The 21,780-nt window shown below is 35.2% G+C and overlaps 2 protein-coding genes across 2 annotated transcripts in view; one reads left to right on the forward strand and one right to left on the reverse strand.

The window, feature by feature from the left end:
- LOC131433023 (uncharacterized) overlaps positions 1 to 21,780 on the forward strand; it is a 142,045-nt gene that overhangs the window by 102,483 nt on the left and 17,782 nt on the right. The window lies entirely within an intron of this gene.
- Positions 8,650 to 15,609, reverse strand: LOC131428455 (uncharacterized). The gene is made up of 5 exons (XM_058592414.1): positions 13,522 to 15,609; positions 13,268 to 13,450; positions 9,257 to 10,554; positions 9,137 to 9,197; positions 8,650 to 9,016 (listed from the first exon to the last, which is right to left on the reverse strand). Exons 1-5 carry the CDS (start codon positions 13,619 to 13,621, stop codon positions 8,715 to 8,717), a joined length of 1,944 nt encoding a protein of 647 aa, XP_058448397.1. The 5' UTR covers positions 13,622 to 15,609; the 3' UTR covers positions 8,650 to 8,714.

Below are 21,780 nucleotides of genomic sequence, written 5' to 3' on the forward strand. Positions count from 1 at the left end.
CGATTCTCGAATTACATGATGATGAATTTTTAAAATTCAAACCGATATAGAAGATGACAATCCCGAAAAGCTTCAAAGTTGAACTCAAAACTGTTGTAATTTATTCGTCATATGGCCATACGAATCGGTTTGGGTTATGCTGATTCCTGAATACCGGCTCTGGAAGTACCTTAAATTACTGTAAACTCTAGAGTGGAACTTACATATCATGGCATGTTTAATCGATTATCACACTTCTAGATTCAAATTCGATCCGATTTGCAGTTTCGACATTACAGAGTAATGAGTGATTAAAATCTCAAATTGTCGCTTAAAACAACGGTCATTAAAATAATGTCATGAATATTCATGCAAAAAACACATGCGGATTGATAAAAATAGGTATCATCTCACTGCTAGGTAGATTAAACACGTTTTTATTAACATATTTAATAAGACATATTTCCTTCAGCTCTAAGGTGCTGAAGTCAAATCCTATTTTTCATGTAGGTTTCAATGGAAACTATTTAATGCATAATCCAGTAAAAATTACGTGATTCATAGCACTCATATCACATTTAGATATCAGAGAACAGTTATTTTAAATATTAGTTGAAGATTTTTTCAAATTTTCATATAAATCTTTAGGATTCTTATTATAAAAAACCAGCTACCGATAACATCGTGGGTGTGGGTTTGTGAGGCTAACAAAACGGGCATAGTTGACAGATTAATTTAAATCAAAATCACATTTCATTTTGCTGTGTGTGTGTGTGTGTGTGTGTGTGTGTGTGTGTGTGTGTGTGTGTGTGTGTGTGTGTGTGTGTGTGTGTGTGTGTGTGTGTGTGTGTGTGTGTGTGTGTGTGTGTGTGTGTGTGTGTGTGTGTGTGTGTGTGTGTGTGTGTGTGTGTGTGTTTCTCTCTCTCTCTCTCTCTCTCTCTCTCTCTCTCTCTCTCTCTCTCTGTGTGTGTGTGTGTGTGTGTGTGTGTGTGTGTGTGTGTGTGTGTGTGTGTGTGTGTGTGTGTGTGTGTGTGTGTGTGTGTGTGTGTGTGTGTGTGTGTTTGTGTGTGTGGGTGTCGGCGTGGTTGGTTGTATGTATGTGTATGAGACAAATAATGTCACTCAATTTTATCAAAGATGGCTGAACCGATTTTCACAAAATCAAATTCAAATGAAAGGTCCCCGATCCGACTTCCGGTTCCGCAATTACAGGATGATATGCACCAATACAAGGAAAAAATAGTCACACACGTTTCTCAAAGATGGCTGAACAGATTTCAACAAAGTTAGATTCAAATGAAAGGTCTTAGGCCTCATACAATTTTCCCGAATTTTATTTGGATCTTCTGGTACCGGAATTACAAAGAAATATGTGCAATGGTAAGTTAACAAAACGGGCGTTAACGCTATCATCTTTCGTTTGTCTTTAATTTAAATCAATTCTAATTACGATTTCAAGACGATTTCAGGATTCGGCAAAATGACCCTTTCGGCGAAATGGCATTCGGCGAAGTGACCCATTCGGCGAAATAACCCTTTCGGTGAAATGTTTTTCGGCGAAACGGCTTTCGGCGAAATGACCCTGATCCATTTAGTGCAAAATAAAGAAAAATTCTTACTAACTTGACACAACAGTTAACAAATTGAAAATGTTATTTAAGTTCATACCCAAAGAAGGTTTCTCAGTTCGTGCTCGCATCTCACACGACGCAGTCGAAAATCATTTACGGTTGCAAATCATTTACGGTCAAAACAACAGAAACAAAGACAATACAGTACAGTGAACAATAGAGTGTACGGAATGGTCAAATACAATTTAACAAAGCCGGAATCTTGGCCTACAAGACCAAATTCAATTTGTATAGATTTCAAGCGTTGCAAAGTTAGACCAGCAGCAAATGAAATTGAAATCTTACTTAAAGAACGAATGCATCTAGACGCTAATAAAGTAACTGAGATTCAATTCAACAAGGCGTCTAACTGTGTGTACATTATGTTTAAACGTGAAAGCGACGCAATTGCATTCGCTTCGGTTAAAAACGAGGTGCACAGTGTTGAGTGTGATAACATTGAATACAAAATCCCTGTGCACATGGTGGACAATGCCATAGAAGTACGCGTGCATGACCTCTCCCCGCAGGTCACCGATACGTACGTTCGGGAGAATATGTCGCGGTACAGTGAAATCCTTTCCATCGAAAGGGAAGTATGGTGGAATTTTTTCCCCGGTATCAAGAATGGCGTGCGAGTGGTACGTATGCATCTACGTAAGGCAATTCCATCTTACATCATTTGTGGTCAAGGTGGGACACATCCGTGCAAAACGCTGATTACCTATGAAAATCAGCTGGTTACATGCCAGTTTTGTGAACAACCTGCACACTACGGTAAACCTTGCACCGAAACTGCGAAAAGGACATCTTCAACCAAAGACAAGGTCAATCGTTCAACAATGGAAACTAGTGAGCGCAGTACTCCTGTTTCACCATCAAACCGACCAGCAACTGCAACCAATGTACAACAAGGCGCATCTACAGCAACTAGCAACGAGCTCAAGACTGCGAACACCAAGGAAAACGAAAAGAAGACGTAAATCACCAACAAAACCACCGATGCGGCAAATGGAGACGAGACACGAACAAAGTGCCCCTCAACCCTCGCAGGAGGGAAATGGAAGCTCCTCTCCTCCTAGAAAAAGAGTGACAACGAGATCCACTTCAAAAAATTCTCTATTTAAAAAATCGGCTAATTCGGCCACGTAAAGCTTGTGCGCAAATTGGCCTGAATAAAAATATCTTTTAAATAAAAAAAAAGAAGGTTTCTTATTTTATTCAAGATTGTAAAACAAATTCTTGACAGAATCTTCTTGTGATATTTTTGAAAATATAAGTAATATGAGAAAGGCATCATTACATTACTAGGTGGATTAAAAAAGGTTTTTACCCAACGGGTTTTGGTAGCGTACGAGTAAAATTTTTACTGCTCATTCAGGTTCTGATCGGGTACGGGTAATTTTTTGTAAATTTTGATCGGGTGCGGGTAAAAATTTTTACTGCTCACTGGGGTACGGGTCGGGTTCGGGTATACGAATCTCTATACCCCACCATCTCTATTGTCTACCACATCGGCGTCACTGTGCAGCTAGATACAATAAGGAGTGAGCCATTGTTCGGACCTTGTGTTGGTTTTCCTCTAATAACTTTTTCAATATATGTTGGAATCCCATAAAAAACTTTAAACCTCGGGCGCAAAAATATGGTTTCACCGATCGAGTAAACAGTGACCAAAAAGAACACCAAAAGTATGATGGAGCTAAAATAAAAATGTTGTCCCACCATAATGTGCCCGCATATATTTAGAAAACAAAGACGTAGTCCTACGCCAAAAACAATAGTTGTTTAGCAAGAGGAAAAGTTCCTAAAAGAATTAAATACCATTAAAAAATAGCGTTATTGTTATCTGGTCCTGAGATATTGTAAAATCACGGATTAATTAAGTAAGACTTTCCTCTGTGATCCATATATTTAATAATGCTTTATCACGGAATTCCAAACGTATTGCTTTAGCCTTCACATTCGTGTTTACAATGTTAATTGGTCAATTTGACTGAGAACCTCATTCTAAGCCCCGCTACATTGAACAGTATTATCATTATTTTAATTTCAGTATACAAACATTTAGCAAACCATTCATTTGACAGCATTATGACACTTTTGGCATTCAAGCTCATAAAGTATTGAACACGATCAATAAACTAGACGCGTTACAGACAGGACCTGTACAGTGAGTAACAGCAAACTGCACATAGATAACCTGTTTTGTTTACTCTTTTGAATTAGAATTTCTGCGACTCGCCTCAAAACACACGGGCTCTCTAAGCTCTGAATAAAATATGAGTGCCAGGAACGTGGGAAAAAATTCGATGAATATAAAGCCACCTACACAAACACTGAACTCAGTCCAACCCGGCACCAGTCCCAAGCCTTCCCCAACGCACATCTTCACGGGCGGATGTAATTCCAGCGAACCAAGAAGCGATGATATGGAATTTCTGTTTCCGTAAAACGCTTGTCGGTTGCGTTGTAAAAACCATCGTGCGGGATGCGACCTCATCGCCCGTTGTTTACCGTGGTCAAAGTTCCCACAGAAGCCCACATATCTACACGTTACAACTCACAAAAACGCGTGCTGGTTACCATTTCGGATCGGAATACACCTACGTGCATCGGCGACCTCCTGCTAAATCCACCTACTGTCTTCCGCAGGATTCGTCTTGCGTCACCGAAATCATTGACGTTTTCAACGGTTAAACCGAATTTCGAAATAGAAAATTTGATTAGAAATGGAGAGTACAGATTGAAAAATGCCCTGAATTTCCATCCATAAGTGGATTCATCTTTCGAAACTCTGAAAAATTCCCAGTTACCTTTTAACTCTATTGATCAAACAAATACGTTGTAGTCATCATATTGATAGTATAAAGCAGATTAGACTCTATGCTAAAATTATCGGATGCATGTGATAACATTTGATTTATCAAACAATGTTTAAAGTTACAGTTTTGGAAAGGCTGGTTTTGCAAAATGATTGCGTAGCGTTTCTACACGAGACAGCCACAATTGTTGAACCACTGCCGTATAGAAGCCAAAAATGTGAATGTTGGTTTTGGGGTTTCATTTTATTTTCATACTAGAAACGATCCGGAGTCCGGGTTAAGTTTCGAATGAAATTTTTCGAGCGCATTGATTACAAATTCAGTTTTATCAAAGAAAACCCTATCACAATTTAAATGAAATGAATGTATTGAATTTTGATCAGCTCCCAATGAATTAATTTTAATGAAATTTTGATACGGTTTCGTAATGATATGAAAGTCCTTGTGTTACCATATAAGCAATCATTATCGACTCAACTGGATAGTGTGAATGAACGAAAATAAATCTGGTAAATTGTCTTAATACTAGTTTCTTCAAATTCCTCTTCAATGTTGTAAAGACATCATTGATCCTTACTATTTACAAATACGTCATCGTGTCACGATGGAAAAAATAGTTTCAAGTTGTAAGTTCAACAAGGATAAGATTATTCCCTTACAAAACGGGTTTAGTTGAGTTACCTTCTGTAAACCATTAAGACTGTTTTAATAATGGAAATTTAGTTTATTATCGTTATCACAAAAATAATCACTTTAATCACACCGTTGATCACAATAATTCCCACTCTAAAATATTCCTTTGAAATGACTTGAACGTAGTCGGAATCCTCAATTCATAGATTGCCACATTTAAAATTTTCTGTCAGTTCCATTCAAATTGAATTTTGTTTCATCTTATCACAGAACGTCTCGCCACCAAAAAAAAGCTTTTGTAATCCACCTACTGGTGTAATGATGCCTTTCTCATATCTCTCACATTCTCATATATCCCTATCAACATATCATATCTAAACTATTTATTTTTTTGTTACCTGTTAGAATATTTTGTTATTTTAACTACTAACGAAAAACTGTTTTGCCTTTCTCTATAGAAAGGTATTAGAATTGCTGGAAAAACCGACTTTCGAACGGAGCCTCGGAGACCCATAGTGTTATATACCATTCGACTCAGTTCGTCGAGATCGGAAAATGTCTGTGTGTGTGTGTGTGTGTGTGTGTGTGTGTGTGTGTGTGTGTGTGTGTGTGTGTGTGTGTGTGTGTGTGTGTGTGTGTGTGTGTGTGTGTGTGTGTGTGTGTGTGTGTGTGTGTGTGTGTGTATGTATGTGTGTGTGTATGTATGTGCACTTTTCGAAGATATTTGTACGCGCTCAATTTTCTCAGAGATGGCTGAACCGATTTGAACAAACTTGGGCTCGTTTGAAAACTACTGTCGGGCCATTGATCAAGTTCGAAGATAAAATGGCTGAGACTTTTGGTTCCGGAGATATGATTGTATAAGTGACGTAACCGACAAAAAGCGTTGTATTTGAACGCGCTCAATTTTCTCAGAGATGGCTGAACCGATTTGAACAAACTTGGGCTCGTTTGAAAGCTACTGTCAAGCCATTGATCAAGTTCGAAGATCAAATGGCTGTGACTTTTGGTTCCGGAGATATGATTGTATAAGTGACGTAACCGACAAAACACGTTGATTTTTACCGCTCTTATATATATAATGGTTCCAAAATTTTGGGATCACCTCTATTTCCGTTAAGCTCTAGTGCTCAAAAGTTTAAGCACCTCGAAAAAAGCCTTCATGCAAAATTTGAGCTAAATCGGACATGCGTAAGGGGTGCTGCCCGGTGGTAAAGGTTTGACAATTTTCGATCTTGAAAAAGCACAATAGGTGGGAGTACATGAAATTTCCAAAATCGAAAATTTTTTTTGATGCCAAAACTCTTAAAACTGCATAAAACATCGAAATTTAGTGTCATCTCAAAAAAAAATTTTTTGAAAAAATCTAAGTCCCAAAAAGTCGATTAAAAAAAAATTTTTTTTTCGAGATGACACTAAATCTCGACGTTTCATGCAATTCAATTTTTTTCGATTTCGAAAATTTCATGTACTCCCCCCTATGGTGATTTTTCAAGATATATGAAAATTCCACTAAGTGGACTGAGAAGGCTTTTTGCCTTTCTCTATAGAAAGGTATTAGAATTGCTGGAAAAACCGACTTTCGAACGGAGCCTCGGAGACCCATAGTGTTATATACCATTCGACTCAGTTCGTCGAGATCGGAAAATGTCTGTGTGTGTGTGTGTGTGTGTATGTATGTGTGTATATGTGTGTGTGCACTTTTAGAAGATATTTGAACGCGCTCAATTTTCTCAGAGATGGCTGAACCGATTTGAACAAACTTGGGCTCGTTTGAAAACTACTGTCGGGCCATTGATCAAGTTCGAAGATAAAATGGCTGAGACTTTTGGTTCCGGAGATATGATTGTATAAGTGACGTAACCGACAAAAAGCGTTGTATTTGAACGCGCTCAATTTTCTCAGAGATGGCTGATCCGATTTTAACAAACTTGGGCTCGTTTGAAAGCTACTGTCGGGCCGTTGATCAAGTTCGAAGATCAAATGGTTGTGACTTTTGGTTCCAGATATATGATGGTATAAGTGACGTAACCGACAAAACACGTTGATTTTTACCGCTCTTATATATATATACATATATATATATATATATATATATATATATATATATATATATATATATATATATATATATATATATATATATATATATATATATATATATATATATATATATATATATATATATATATATATATATATATATATATATATATATATATATATATATATATATATATATATATATATATATATATATATATATATATATATATATATATATATATATATATATATATATATATATATATATATATATATATATATATATATATATATATATAAGGGTGATTTTTTTAAGAGCTTGAGAACTTTTTTAAACAATAAAACGCATAAAATTTGCAAAATCTCATCGGTTCTTTATTTTAAACGTTAGATTGGTACATGACATTTACTTTTTGAAGATAATTTCATTTAAATGTTGACCGCGGCTGCGTCTTAGGTGGTCCATTCGGAAAATCCGCTTTTTTATCGACGAATTTTGTTCAGCGATGAGGCTCATTTCTGGTTGATTGGCTACGTAAATAAGCAAAATTGCCGCATTTGGAGTGAAGAGCAACCAGAAGCCGTTCAAGAACTGCCCATGCATCCCGAAAAATGCACTGTTTGGTGTGGTTTGTACGCTGGTGGAATCATTGGACCGTATTTTTTCAAAGATGCTGTTGGACGCAACGTTACAGTGAATGACGATCGCTATCGTTCGATGCTAACAAACTTTTTGTTGCCAAAAATGGAAGAACTGAACTTGGTAGACATGTGGTTTCAACAAGATGGCGCTACATGCCACACAGCTCGCGATTCTATGGCCATTTTGAGGGAAAACTTCGGAGAACAATTCATCTCAAGAAATGGACCGGTAAGTTGGCCACCAAGATCATGCGATTTGACGCCTTTAGACTATTTTTTGTGGGGCTACGTCAAGTCTAAAGTCTACAGAAATAAGCCAGTAACTATTCCAGCTTTGGAAGACAACATTTCCGAAGAAATTCGGGCTATTCCGGCCGAAATGCTCGAAAAAGTTGCCCAAAATTGGACTTTCCGAATGGACCACCTAAGACGCAGCCGCGGTCAACATTTAAATGAAATTATCTTCAAAAAGTAAATGTCATGTACCAATCTAACGTTTAAAATAAAGAACCGATGAGATTTTGCAAATTTTATGCGTTTTATTGTTTAAAAAAGTTCTCAAGCTCTTAAAAAATCACCCTTTATATATATATATATATATATATATATATATATATATATATATATATATATATACACAGTTAAAATTTTTATGTAATTTCACATTCATTTTCATGCACATATTTGGAGCACGGAAATAAATGTAAAATTCAATCATTCAACGAATTTGCATGAATTGAGATTGTGTTCTTGTAAAATTCAACTGAATTTAATTTTCAACGAAATAATGTTTTATTGCTTTTACTGTATATTAACATTTCAGTTTAATTTTACTCTCATGTAATATGTATATCGATGTGTGTGTATGCATGAATAATAAATTAATGCATTAGCCAGGCATTGAAATAAATACACAAATACAGAAAAATTAATGGACTTTAATTGCTTTTGTTCTCAGGGAATAATAAATGACATTACATTATTCAATAGCTTCTTCAAAGGCTACATCGAAATTAGATATATCTGCAATAACTTTTCTCACTCTTCTCTGTCTTTGACCTATTCGACTTGCAGTAGACTTTGATGCAACGAAAGTAATTATTTTAAAAAAATATTCCTGTAGTAGCTCCAAAAATTTGGAAACAGATTTAGCATACATAAAATTATGAACAAAATAGATGGTAAAAAGATCCTCCATTCCTGTTAGTATATCCTCCGCTCCCTCTGAAAGACGCACATCATTTGCATAGCAATAAAACATTGTTTTGTCATATCCAACATCTAAAATGATACAACATAAAACATATTATGATCATCATCTTCACATTCAAACAGATATAGAATAAAGGTAAAGTAATAAGGAGAACATTTGTATGAAACTAGTTCCTACGTTCTACTCACCAACAGCTGCCAGTACCGGTCCAGGATTATCTACGATGATATCATCAATACGGCTGCCAATCTACGGTACAAAAAAATTAATTCAGAAACATGGATTAGACAATTATGAACAACGTTTACTTCTTTGTGGATGATTATTTCGCTGAAACTCTCTCCTACAAGCGAGCATAAAAACTGAAGAATGTCATAATCGGACGATTTTTCACTCAAATGCGAATTCTTATTTTTAACAAGTGAGTATTGGATGATTTTTTCTTTTTTCATCAAAAAATACCTCCGGAAATCATTAACGTTAACTCCAGTTGCCTTTTCGAAATGAAAATTGAGTAACATCCTACGTCGAAGAACGGGAAGCTGTGATAGCATTACAATTGTCTCGACTTTCTCGTCCAATTTGTATCTTACGTAAGCCTGTGATTGTAGTAGAAAATCGTTCGTCATTAAATTTGGCTCATCTCGGGATAACTTCGACAGAATATGCTTTTCACATATATTGGATGTTTTCTCCCAATATTCCTTGCGTGTTCCTGCTCGAGAATTTCGCTTTTTCTTCAAATTCATTACGATATCCGAAATTGATGCCCGACAGCTTTTAAATCGATTTAAATAATTATTGCGATTGATCATTTTGTATTTTAACTCAACGTAACCTTGTCCGGCTCCAAAACCATCATCATCCGTGTAATCTAAAGCCGGGAATTTTTCAAAAATTTGACGTGACACAGTTTCCATAGTCTCAGCTCGGATCATTGAGTCTATCATACGGAGCTGGTCAACCACAGCATTCGTTAATGCGGTCAAATCAGTCTTGGTAACACGGATGGATGCGGGAATGAATATACCTGGATTATTTATTTTAAATTCTTGCAAAGATCGTAAACGATCTAAAAGTCGGTCACTGATTTTGTTCCAATTAATATTAAAACACCGAAATTTCATCTCTGTTGAAGCGTGTTTTTTACCACTTTTCTGAAGATGTACACCATCCGAAGAGTTACATTTTTTGTTGGAATTTGGAGATTGATTTTCTATATCGTTACTGGCCCTGCAAATCTGTCTGGTTAAATTTTCATAGCGTTGATCACAAGGTCGAAAAAACTCTGCTCTCACTGCTGTTGGTACATTTCCAGTCACCAGCACATGCTGCTCCGTCGCATCAACAGTTCGCTCGATTATATTTGATGAGAAATCTTCAATACTATCAGAAGTGTCCTCCTCACTATCAACATTTGAATTTGATTTGTTCTGTACAGCAACTTGAAATTTATCTTCTGTGAATTCTACGGTGATCATCTCGGCATCGTCCATTATATTTTCTGCTTGTGTCATTCCAGTATTCGACGTGACAGAAGCGATTAAGGGTATTTCTTCCTCAGGCAAACCTGATTGATCTTGGGATGAGCCCATGAAAACTGATCCTGTATAAGATGAAAGCAGAATTTTTATTTCGTACTGTATTTTAAGGAATAAGTGGCTTTTGTGAAAGTTCTGATTTTTTGAAATGCTTGCAATGCAAATGAATTTTTGCGGAAATAAAAATTTTTGGTTAACTTTCATGTATCTATAGAAAATAATTTTACACGTACCCGAATCGTATTTGCTGCAAAAGCGAACATCACATTTACTTGTGGTTATGAGCCGATCACAATATGCTTCCAAATGTTTTTGACTACAGCTATGCAGAGTTACCATATTCGCAGATTTTTCTGTAAAACCACAGTTTTTTTTTCGCCTATTTTGCCACACATATTTCATCAAAATTTACAGATTTTACAGATTTTTATTATTATTTCATAAAAAAGGCAGATTTTCAAAAAGTGTTTCACAGATTATGATTGAGCATATGCAACACACATGGTACACAGATTTTTCAAGTTGAAACACAGATTTTAAAATGGCAACTCTGCTGCTATGTTTATAGCATCTTCACACAGGGATGCCATGAGAATCTATCGAAATTTTCTCCTGAAATCTGTCTAAAAAATCCTTTCTTTGCGTTTACTGTTGTGAATAACTTTCAGCGAGTGCTGAACTTTTTAGAATTCCTTTTCAAAGTGTATGTCATCTGGCTTATTGGTTATTTTAAAAAAGCGACATGTGTAACGAAATCAATTGGAAAATGGTGGTTTTACAGAAAATCGTTTAATATGGCAACACATTTACTTACACGATAATTGAACGTTAGATAGTAATGTGAATAAGCAACCCAAAAATAATTAGAGCCGATTAATTTGGATTATTATTACAATGCTTTAGCAGAGCAGAATACTGTGCAAAACAAAGTATTACATTTTCAATGCCAAACTGTAACATAAAAACAGTGGTACCCATAAAATGAATAGGTATGCAACGAAAATTTTGTAGATAATACAAAACAAAAAGTTTGTAGATAATAAAAAATTAGATAATAGAATTATTACTAGAAAATACGAAGGAATTACGAATAAATTAAACTAAACGGGGATACGTTTGTTCCAGTTTCAGTTCTATTGTAAATCTCCCATATAAAACATCCGCGGTTTGGCATGAATAAAAAGCAAGTTCGAACATGTAGTTATGCTGCTTTCGAATTTGAGCGTTTACTGCATGCCGTATCGCCACGGAGCCAGAAAAACTGGAATAAGTATGAACAAAGTAAGAAACGTACTTACTGCCTCAAAATCACTTTGTTTAATTTTTCTACTTCAATTTATCAGTAAACACACGAGTAGCAATTTCTGGAGCTACCTACCGAAAAATTGCAGTAAATACTACATGTTCGAAAGTTGTTATGTAGTAAAGCCTCTGATTTTGACAGGAACATGATCCACATGTAGCATTTACTACCGAAATTCGAGCTTGCTAAGTTTTATTCATACGATCCACTATATAGTAGTTCCATTTCAGCGAAAGTAAATGAAATTGTACTCACTTTAGACTAATATATAACAAGCGTGTAACATTTCATTCTCATGACATTTTTGCAGAGATGCCAGGTGTACAAATTATATGCGTTTCACGGATTTCTAATATGTTGCAGATTTCCTAAATTGTACTTCTCTAAAGCTTTTTTGAAAGTGAAGACAGACAAACACAGATTCCTCAAATTTCAAATACTACTTGTAAAAACGTACTTGATATTCGTACTTACAAGAGTGTATCGTACGGGACCTAGTATTTTCTTCACGAATTTTCTGGCAAACACAGATTTTAAAATAAACGATCTGGTATCTCTGCATTTTCGTATATATTACAGTTTAGGTTACCAACTCCAGGGATGGCAGGTTCACAGATTAATCTGTGATTATCACAGATGATGACCCCAAAAAGTCTTCAATTTGCTCGGGAAATCCGAGATGAAATAAATTTCCGACAGGACGTTTGGAAGTAGCGAGACCTTTTTTTGCTTACCAAAATGATTCCGATCAGATTTTGCACAGACTGGTTTTGCAATAACAAATTAAAAAAAAGAACCTGACATCCCTGACCAATACCGCTTTCGCATTGCAATTTTTTTGAACGAAATATGAAATCAAGATACAAATTAAGATTTACTCAGGAGTAAGGTAAGATTTTTTGTGAATTTTATTCATTCGGACGAATGAAAAACAATGATGTCGAAGTTAATTGATCAAAACATTGATATTTTAGGCATTGCAATGGACTTATCCTCAGTAGTTGCGATTTACAACAAAGAAGCAAATACCAAATATTGTGCACATTAGGCGAAACCAACAGTTTCTAGCTTCACGACAAAATATGCTTTCTGGAACTTATTGAAAAGATATGGATAAGGATTACATTTTTTTTGCCAGAATAGGTCGTATGTAGGTATTGGACAATCTATCCATCGCTCTGTAACGATGTGTGAAATGATAATTACGAGATGATTATTGGGTACTGAAATTTTTGACAATAAATATTTATGTCTTAACGATGGAAATTTGTTTGTAAGTTATAAGTATTGTGTATTTACGGCAAACAAGGAAAGGATTATATACTACTTTATTGTGTATTCTCGAATTTGAGTTTTTTAATATTTAAATACAGGAAACTCAATAATAGAGTTAGTATTACCACCACAGTAAAAAATAGTGAGAGCTTACGATTCGTTCGTATGGAAATCAACACAGATATAAATTTTCAACGTACCTGAAATTTCTAAAGCTGATTGTTGTTTCGTTTGTGGCTGAAAGTTTGGTATCCAAGCTTCATCTTCCTCAGTTACCATTAACAGCTGAGTTTCGAAGGCGGCTAATGCTAAGTCAGAGATGATTTTACATCCATCAGCTTCTATGTATATAGTTTCAAAATGTTTGCCTAATGTAATTGATGCTAATAAATAAATAAGAAAAACAAACAATGAAGAGTTTAAGTAGAATTGGAAAATACATGGCAATTCTTACCTTGTTCTAATAAACTGGAGACGCTGGAAAGAGCCGGTAGGGCCATTCTGTTGAACCGAGACGCGTCGCATATTTTGTAAATTTTAATATTGGTCGCCATTCTGTATTTTTTTTTGAAGTTTTTAATATCAGGTGCTCAAACCAAAGGAATCGCATGCTGAATGAATAAATAAAGCCTTTTATTTTCAAGAAACGATTTCAAAGGAGTTCGGTCGACAAAATCCTTAATATTTTTAGCAACAACTAGCAGTGGATTTAAATTGATTTCCAGAGTTCCTTTGTCGGGAGATTGGAGAACGGAATGTTTTAGTCCAAAAACAAAAACTTGTTCAGTGTATTTGTTGAAAATCAACAGCTGAATTTGAACCACATAGAATTTTTCACCATACTCATCATGTTCGAGGAATATGAAATCATTTTTCTCATAATCGTGTCCACAATATGATGCTTTTTCGGCATAGAGTGACTCTAGGTCTAGGAGGCAAAATTTCCGTAATTCCGATTGCATTACCTCAGGGAGGTCTTTATACGTTTCTACAAACTTTGATACCAAAAAATGCCTTTCAAAACGAGCATTTTCTTGTGTTAGTAGAGCTTGGTAAAACTGATGTTGCTCCGCACAGAACTTCACGACGTTTTTGAAATTAAGAGTGCTTCGTAGAGCTCGCTTAAAAAAACAATGTTTTCTTTCACAAAATAAAGTGCAGAAGGACATAAGAGGTCCAAGTCTCGATATGATCCAAGGATAGTGGGTGGTGAAATGATGTTTAGGTCTAAGTGGAGTATCAAAGTGATGAGTTCGAAGTTCAATGTATTCCGTTATTAGTGATCGTAGCAGGTGAATTTGATTTTGAGATACAACTGGTGTAGTGATAATGTCTGTGATGTTTTTAATCAGCAACAGCATATGTATTATCGGGTCGTTATAATCAATTGATTTATTTATAAACAAAAATGGAAAAATTTGAACAATGTGCCAGATATCACAAGCCTTTGCTTTTATGTTTCTGGATTTTCTAGTAAAGTCAATGGCAATTTTCGTGTCCAGTTTCAATTTATGACAAACTTCGTTCATTCTACCTTGAATGTACAAAGGAGATATATGTTTCTCTTTGCAGATGCGTTTCAGTATTAAAAATAGATCATTGTTAATCCATCCTTCAAATAAGTCGTGAGCTATACACGGAGCGGCTCCTAGATCAAACATTTTGAAGTGTTGCAATTCATCAAATATACATTCTGATTTTATTCCTCGGAAAGGTATACAACTTGCATTGTTTGTGATCATCTGAATGTCATGTTTATGCGTTTCAGGATTCCTAATTTCTGCCTTATTCAAGCTATCAATTTTAAACAACTTGTGATCAATATAACAAGTTCTACAGAAGTGAGAGCTTGTTGAAAAATTCTCTACAAGACCTCCTATTTGATGTGCTCCCAAGTTATCATTCATTGTAGTAAATATTGAACCTCGTATAGTTTCAGGAAATCCACCACCATGTACAACAATCCCGTTTTCTTCCAGTATTTTAATATCTTCAACGAGTCGTCGAAATATGCAATTCGAACCGAAATAAGAAAAATCCTTATTTTTGCAAAGAAGTATTAGTTGCACATTTTCGGTTTTACATCGTAAATGTGAATCAATGTTTCCAATTATCATGTAAACGCATAATAATTTATATCGGCCAGTGGCGTTGCCAATAGCATTAACAACCATCTCAGCAGCATCTTGATATAAAAAAAGATTTAATGTCTTATCGGAGAAAAATGAACTGGTTTTAAACTTGGTACCGTCGTCGAAATCTGTCAGGTAACCGGACACTTTGAGTTTTTTCCGAAATACAGCGTTGTAAATTGTTGGATCATTGACCATCGCGGTCAGTGTTTCCAATATTGGTACATAGTAGTAGAAAGCGTCTTTATGTTCATTGTCTTTTTGAAGTGCAATAGGTATTGAAGAGACAAAACTGTAATGCTCGCGATAAAACTTTTTTCGCATGTAAGGTGATCGAAATAGTCCCATAGGTCCGAACATGATATCGAAGATATTGCAGAAATTTCGTTCTAAATGATGTGAATTGTTATTTTTTTGTTCGTTGATTCCGTAACCGATCGACAGGCAGAAATTTTTGAAGCTATTTGTTTGAACCGAAACAGCTTCCCCCAACGCCACTACTACTTCCTGTATTGCGGATTCTGTCACATGTTTTTTTGATAACAGTTTGAGAAATAGGTTTCCGAAAATGTTACATATGTTCTCGTTAGTTTTATAAAAGGTGTTTAGTGGATTTGGAGACTCTGAACATGCATTCAACGAACAAGATTCATTTAACTGGAGAAAGTCCAACTGTGGAACGGAGGTCTGTTTCAATAAACTTTCATCACTATCTATTCGGATGTTTCCGTTCCGGTGGAAGTACATGTTGTGAATTCGCATACTGTTTACAGTTACGAAAGGTTTTTTGCATATGCAACCAAACGGACAAAACACGGGTTGACCGGATTTCAGATGTTTCGTCATATGTTTGGCCATCAACTTTACACTGTCTTCAACGGAATTACACGACGAGACGGAGCAACGGAAAGTACGTTGAAGTTTTATTTCAACATGTCGTTGTCTAAGATGTTTTTTAAAAGACTCGAAAGATCGGCAACGTACTGCACACTCCGAAATCGGGCATTCAAAATATCGTTGATATTTATGCACTCGCATATGGTAAATAAAATGTTCTAAATCTTTGAAAACAGTCACACAAAACTTACAACTTATTTCAATTGACATTATTTCCGCACAGAACACTACAAATTATAAACAGATGGATAAAAGTCGACGTGCAATTTATCGCGGCAGCCATTTGTTTTGTTTATGAAATTTCAATGAATGTTGTTTTGATTTTACATGTCGGTTGAAAATTACAGTTCCGATTATGAGAAATTCAAGAACTCAACATTGTTTTTAAACTAGCAATTGAAAATTTAAATGTGCTGTACAATTAAGCAAAAAACAATATAAATTCACATGTATTTTGATGCTCTAATTATGTACATTATTTTGCGCTTAAATTTCAATTCAATTGTTGATTACATAAATGTATATTTACGAGTTTAATTATATACATGGCGTTTAAATTTAAAATTTTTTTTCTGTGTATATATATATATATATATATATATATATATATATATATATATATATATATAAGGGTGCCAAAATTTTGGAATCAACTCTATTTTCGTAAAGTTCTAGTGCTCAAAAGTTTAAGCACCTCGAAAAAAGCCTTCATGCAAAATTTGACCTAAATCGGACATGCTTAAGGGGTGCTGCCCGGTGGTAAAGGTTTGACAATTTTCGATCTTGAAAAAGCACCATAGGGAGTACATGAAATTTTAAAATTCGAAATTTTTTTTTGATGCCAAAACTCTTAAAACTGCATAAAACATCGAAATTTAGTGTCATCTCAAAAAAAAATTTTTTTGAAAAAATCAACTTTCTGGGAGTCCCAAAAAGTCGATTTTTTCAAAAAAAAATTTTTTCAAGATGACACTAAATCTCGACGTTTCATGCAATTCTAAGCCTTTTGGCATCGAAATTTTTTTTTCGATTTCGAAAATTTCATGTACTCCCCCCTATGGTGATTTTTCAAGATATATGAAAATTTCACTAAGTGGACTAAGAAGGCTTTTTTTAGATTAGCATCATTGTTCTCATACAAATAGGCAACGCAAATGTCAAGCACTAGTTTGGAAAAATGATGCTGACTGTGTGACATAAACAATTAAGCATGCTTTTGTGAACTACTCGAATCAATCTAATCTATTGGTTTCAAAATGAGTATCCAAATTTATTTAATAAAAGTATGAGACATATTTTCATGAGACTGTTATAAAAGTAGAGAAAGGCATTATCACACCACTAGGTGGATTAAGAAGGGTTTTTATTTTAGATTAGATTCATACAAATAGGCAACGCAAATGTCAAGCACTAGTTTGGAAAAATGATGCTGAGTGTGTGACATAAACACTGAAGCATGCTTTTGTGAACTACTCGAATCAATCTGAATCAATTGGTGTCTAAATTAGTCATATTTTCATGAGACTGTTATGAAAGAAGAGAAAGGCATTATCACACCACTAGGTGGATTAAGAAGGGTTTTTTCTTATAAACTTGTTACTACTTGATCGGGATTCTTAAAAAAACAAAAAGGTTTGTCCTTAAACTAGTACAACCTACAAAGTGGAACAGTACTCAGGACGGTTAGGCCAGCTCTGAGGAAAGGAAGTGAGTTTCACTACTGCAGGTACTTCGGAAACCGGAATCCAGGAACCGATATAATCGAAGTTGGTTCGAGAAAAGTGATTGGGATCCATTTTTGAGTCTATGGCTACACTGACTGAGTAGTTTCTGCTGCTGAATATTGATAGAAATAATTGCTACCTTTCGATATATATATTTTTTTCTGTAACATGAATTAAAGTGAAGGGTAAATTTAATTAATTTTATTAAGAGATTTAAGTTGAGTGTTTAGTCACAACTCACACTTTTCTGCCCTATTAGGACATCATTTGCTCAAATTATTAACTAATACAAGGAGTTTATCGATTTATTTGATGATTGCATCGAAATCGATTCACTAAAACAGCAGTATTGGACAATTTTCGAACTATTTTCTTTGCGATATTGCTTCTTAGAGTCGAATCAAAGATATTGAATCCGAATTTATCACAATTCGTTGATTGAAAGACGAGTAATGTGCAAAATAATATTGCGAATCTACTAACTACGGGTTGAATATTTTGGTCGGTTTTCGGTGTTTTTCGGGTTTAGGACTTTTTTCGGGTTCGAGTCGGGTACGGGCAAAGATTTTTTTATACGGTACAGGTCGGGTTAGTTAGAATGAATAGTTAATCTCTGATTCGAATCGGGTACGGGTAAAAGTTTTTTCTTTTTGATCGGGTACTGGTCGGGTTCGGGTTTGAAAAAAAATGCTTACCAGGATACCTCTACTGCACACGGTGCCAATTAAATTATTATTAGGTTTCACACGAACATGACATAACCTCACAAAATGAACAGAATGAACTTTTTTCGACAGCCGCCGATGGTTTGTTTACAGTTTGCAAGTTCTTCAGAGGTTCATTGTTTGAATTCAAAAACTGCGAGTCGCCTCACACTAAATAGATTTATTCAAATATCGCTCCTTGATGCTGAAAACGCTGGATATCAAAGAGAGTCCGCTGAATAACAGCAATGAATAACAACAATGCAGGAAAAAGGAGAGAAGTGAATGTTGTAGTAAATGGAATTACGAAGACGGATAAAAAACGTTTTTAACGGGGAATTTTTCGTCATTTTTCAATTTTTATTTTCAATCGCAATACAAAACAAACCACCAGCAGCTGTCAATGATGAACTTGATTCATCGGAAGTTCATTTGAGTCGTCATCGTGTAGAACCTAATTGACACAAGCTGAAAGAAAGAATTCCCTTGAAATATTCCTATCATTGTGCGCTTTTAGTTCGCAAAGCGGACCTAATAGTATGTTAACATTAGCGCTGATATCAAGTGATATACGGATATACTTGATATTCGATGATATCATGTGCGATATCACTTGATATCCCATACAATTTGATGTCAACGCGTATCACCATTCTGGCATGATATACGGGATATCATGTATGATATCATCTCGAGTTGTCAAAAATCGTAACTAGCAACACGGGTAATGGCATTGAACGCACTTATTTATGAACGTCACTTTGAGGGTGACAATAAACAATCATTATAATTTCGAATTTTTCAACGAATACTGGCGTTCGGAGACCATTAAATGCAAGACTTAAATTATTGATTGAATTGTAGGAGAGAAAAGCAATATTATTGATCTTACTCCTAATGGGAACATTCAATATGACAACTTGATTGTCAAACGATATCATTTCGATCATATGTGAACACTTCCACGTGATATGCGTATCATCTCGGTATATCAAGTGATATCAGCGCTAATGGAAACATACTATAAAGTGAGCAAAAGTACAATAAATAAAAAATTAGTTTGTTTTTTATTCAATTTAACGAAAACATAAAAAACAATTTTTCAGGATAGTTTTTTGGTTCTTAAAAGAATCGAGGACGTATTTCCGTAATGCGAAGCATCATCCGATACAATTGAAAATTATTGCCACTTTTTCAAGGCAATCCCATACAAAACAAATGCGTCGAGCCTGTGCATTTGATTACCACTGATTCGGCAAAACGGCACTCAAAGCAAATTTGCTAATAAGCCCCAATCGATATTGAATGGAATAGAGCGCGTTTTTCTCTAATCAGAAGGATCAATTGAATGACGATGGATACAGTTTCCACTAACAGTTGTTTTAGTTACTCTTAAAATAAAATAAATTCAGCATTTTTTTAAATAAGCATAAATAATATTTTTGCAAATTATTTGGTTATAGTTATTTGACTGTTTTCATAAACAACGACATGAAACAGCTAACTTAGCTATTTCTTCATATGAGAGACATGAAAGCTCTGTAGCGGCTTCGGCAGATCTTAAAACGAGAATGAAACACAAGATTTTTAAATTCAAGCACTGCAAAATTAAAATTTTCGGTGAGATGCAATTTTTCAAATTGGAAAGAAACACTGCCTATATCTAATGCAAATACTCATTCTGATGACGACTTAAGAGAGACCGGGGCTTGTTGGACGAAGGGGCAGGTTGGCCGAGTAGCTTTTCTGAAAAGGCTATTATGCGCCTTGGAAGTTGTCGATATAAAAGATGATTTCAATATTTTAATAATCAACTGCCATCAAAACTCTTAGATTTAGATTTAGAGTTCCTGAAAGGATTTGTCGCAGATTGACCCAACCCCGAACAAAACTTGTCCATCAGTATACAATCTGCTGCGGATGTAACATCCTGATAATGTCAAACCTCTCCGCAAGACGCGTATGCGAACTGATTCAGAGGAGTGTCAAGGTCGTAAATCACGAATCGAACCAAAATGTTACCAATTCTCCAATAAAAGCAGCATTGGAGAAGTTAAAAAATGAAACCAAATGTAAGCGCGAACACTGGTGGAGAAAAAGGTAGAAGTGAAGCTGAAAAAGTTCACTAATGATACCGAAACTAAGGCCAGAATAGTTTTTTTTCCATAAATACGTTTATTTCTTAAGGCAATTTACAGTTTTTCTTCGCCGTAGCATCACTTTTACATAGAATTCTTATCCTAATATAATACTAATATAGTCACAACGATTTGAGTTTAATAAAACATATTCCTCCTATTTTTTAATTATCATATTAGGTATTTCGTTATTTATTATTAAATCTACTTAAGAACATTATTTGAACCAAACATTTAACTGCTATAAATCATAAAACAAGCTGAAATTTTTATACATTTTGTTGTTGATTTCGCAACCTATTTTGAGTTTGTTTTCATCAGCACATCATTTTTATTAAAATTTTGCTATTGGATGAACTAATGGACGCAGTACGAGTCAGAACTAACACTCAAAAGGGTCAATTATTAAATTGAAACTTCAATTGTCTTTATGAAATGATAAAGAAGTTTCATGTAAGAAAGGTCACGACAAGCAAGAATGTCTCGAACTGGGACATTGGATTGTCTACCTTGTGTACGCAAGGAATTTAATAGTTGAGATCTGACATCACGATACTCCACGCATGTCCAAACGACATGATCAATATCGCGATAGCCTTCACCACAAGCACAATGATTAGTCTCGGAAAATCCAATTCGAAGGAGATGTGCATCTAACGTGTAGTGATTGGACATGAGTCTGGACATCATACGAATGAAATCCCTATTCACATCCAGTCCCCTGAACCATGCCTTTGTTGATATTTTAGGAACAGTTGAGTGCATCCGACCCAGATCATCTCTATCCCAAGGAGCGCTATAGAATTCGTTGAAAGCAATCGGTTTCTTATAAATTTCACCCTCAATTGCACCACGTTTGGCTAAAATATCGGCTCTTTCATTGCCTGGAATGGAGCAATGAGCCGGGACCCAAACTATTGTGTTTTGATAATTATTGTTCCCGGAATTTTTTAATTGCGCGCGTGTGGAGAGTCCGGTGGTCAAAATTTTGTTTTATTGTGTTGGTACATATGTCCCTAATGTATGGTGAAATTTTCAGCTGTATTCATTGTTTACATTCTTTCTTGTAGCGGCTGGTGTAGACGTGTTTTTTTGAGCTCGGCGATTTTTGTTAGTTT

Source organism: Malaya genurostris, chromosome 2 (assembly GCF_030247185.1).
Source record: "Malaya genurostris strain Urasoe2022 chromosome 2, Malgen_1.1, whole genome shotgun sequence".
Taxonomy (NCBI): Eukaryota; Metazoa; Arthropoda; class Insecta; order Diptera; family Culicidae; genus Malaya; species Malaya genurostris.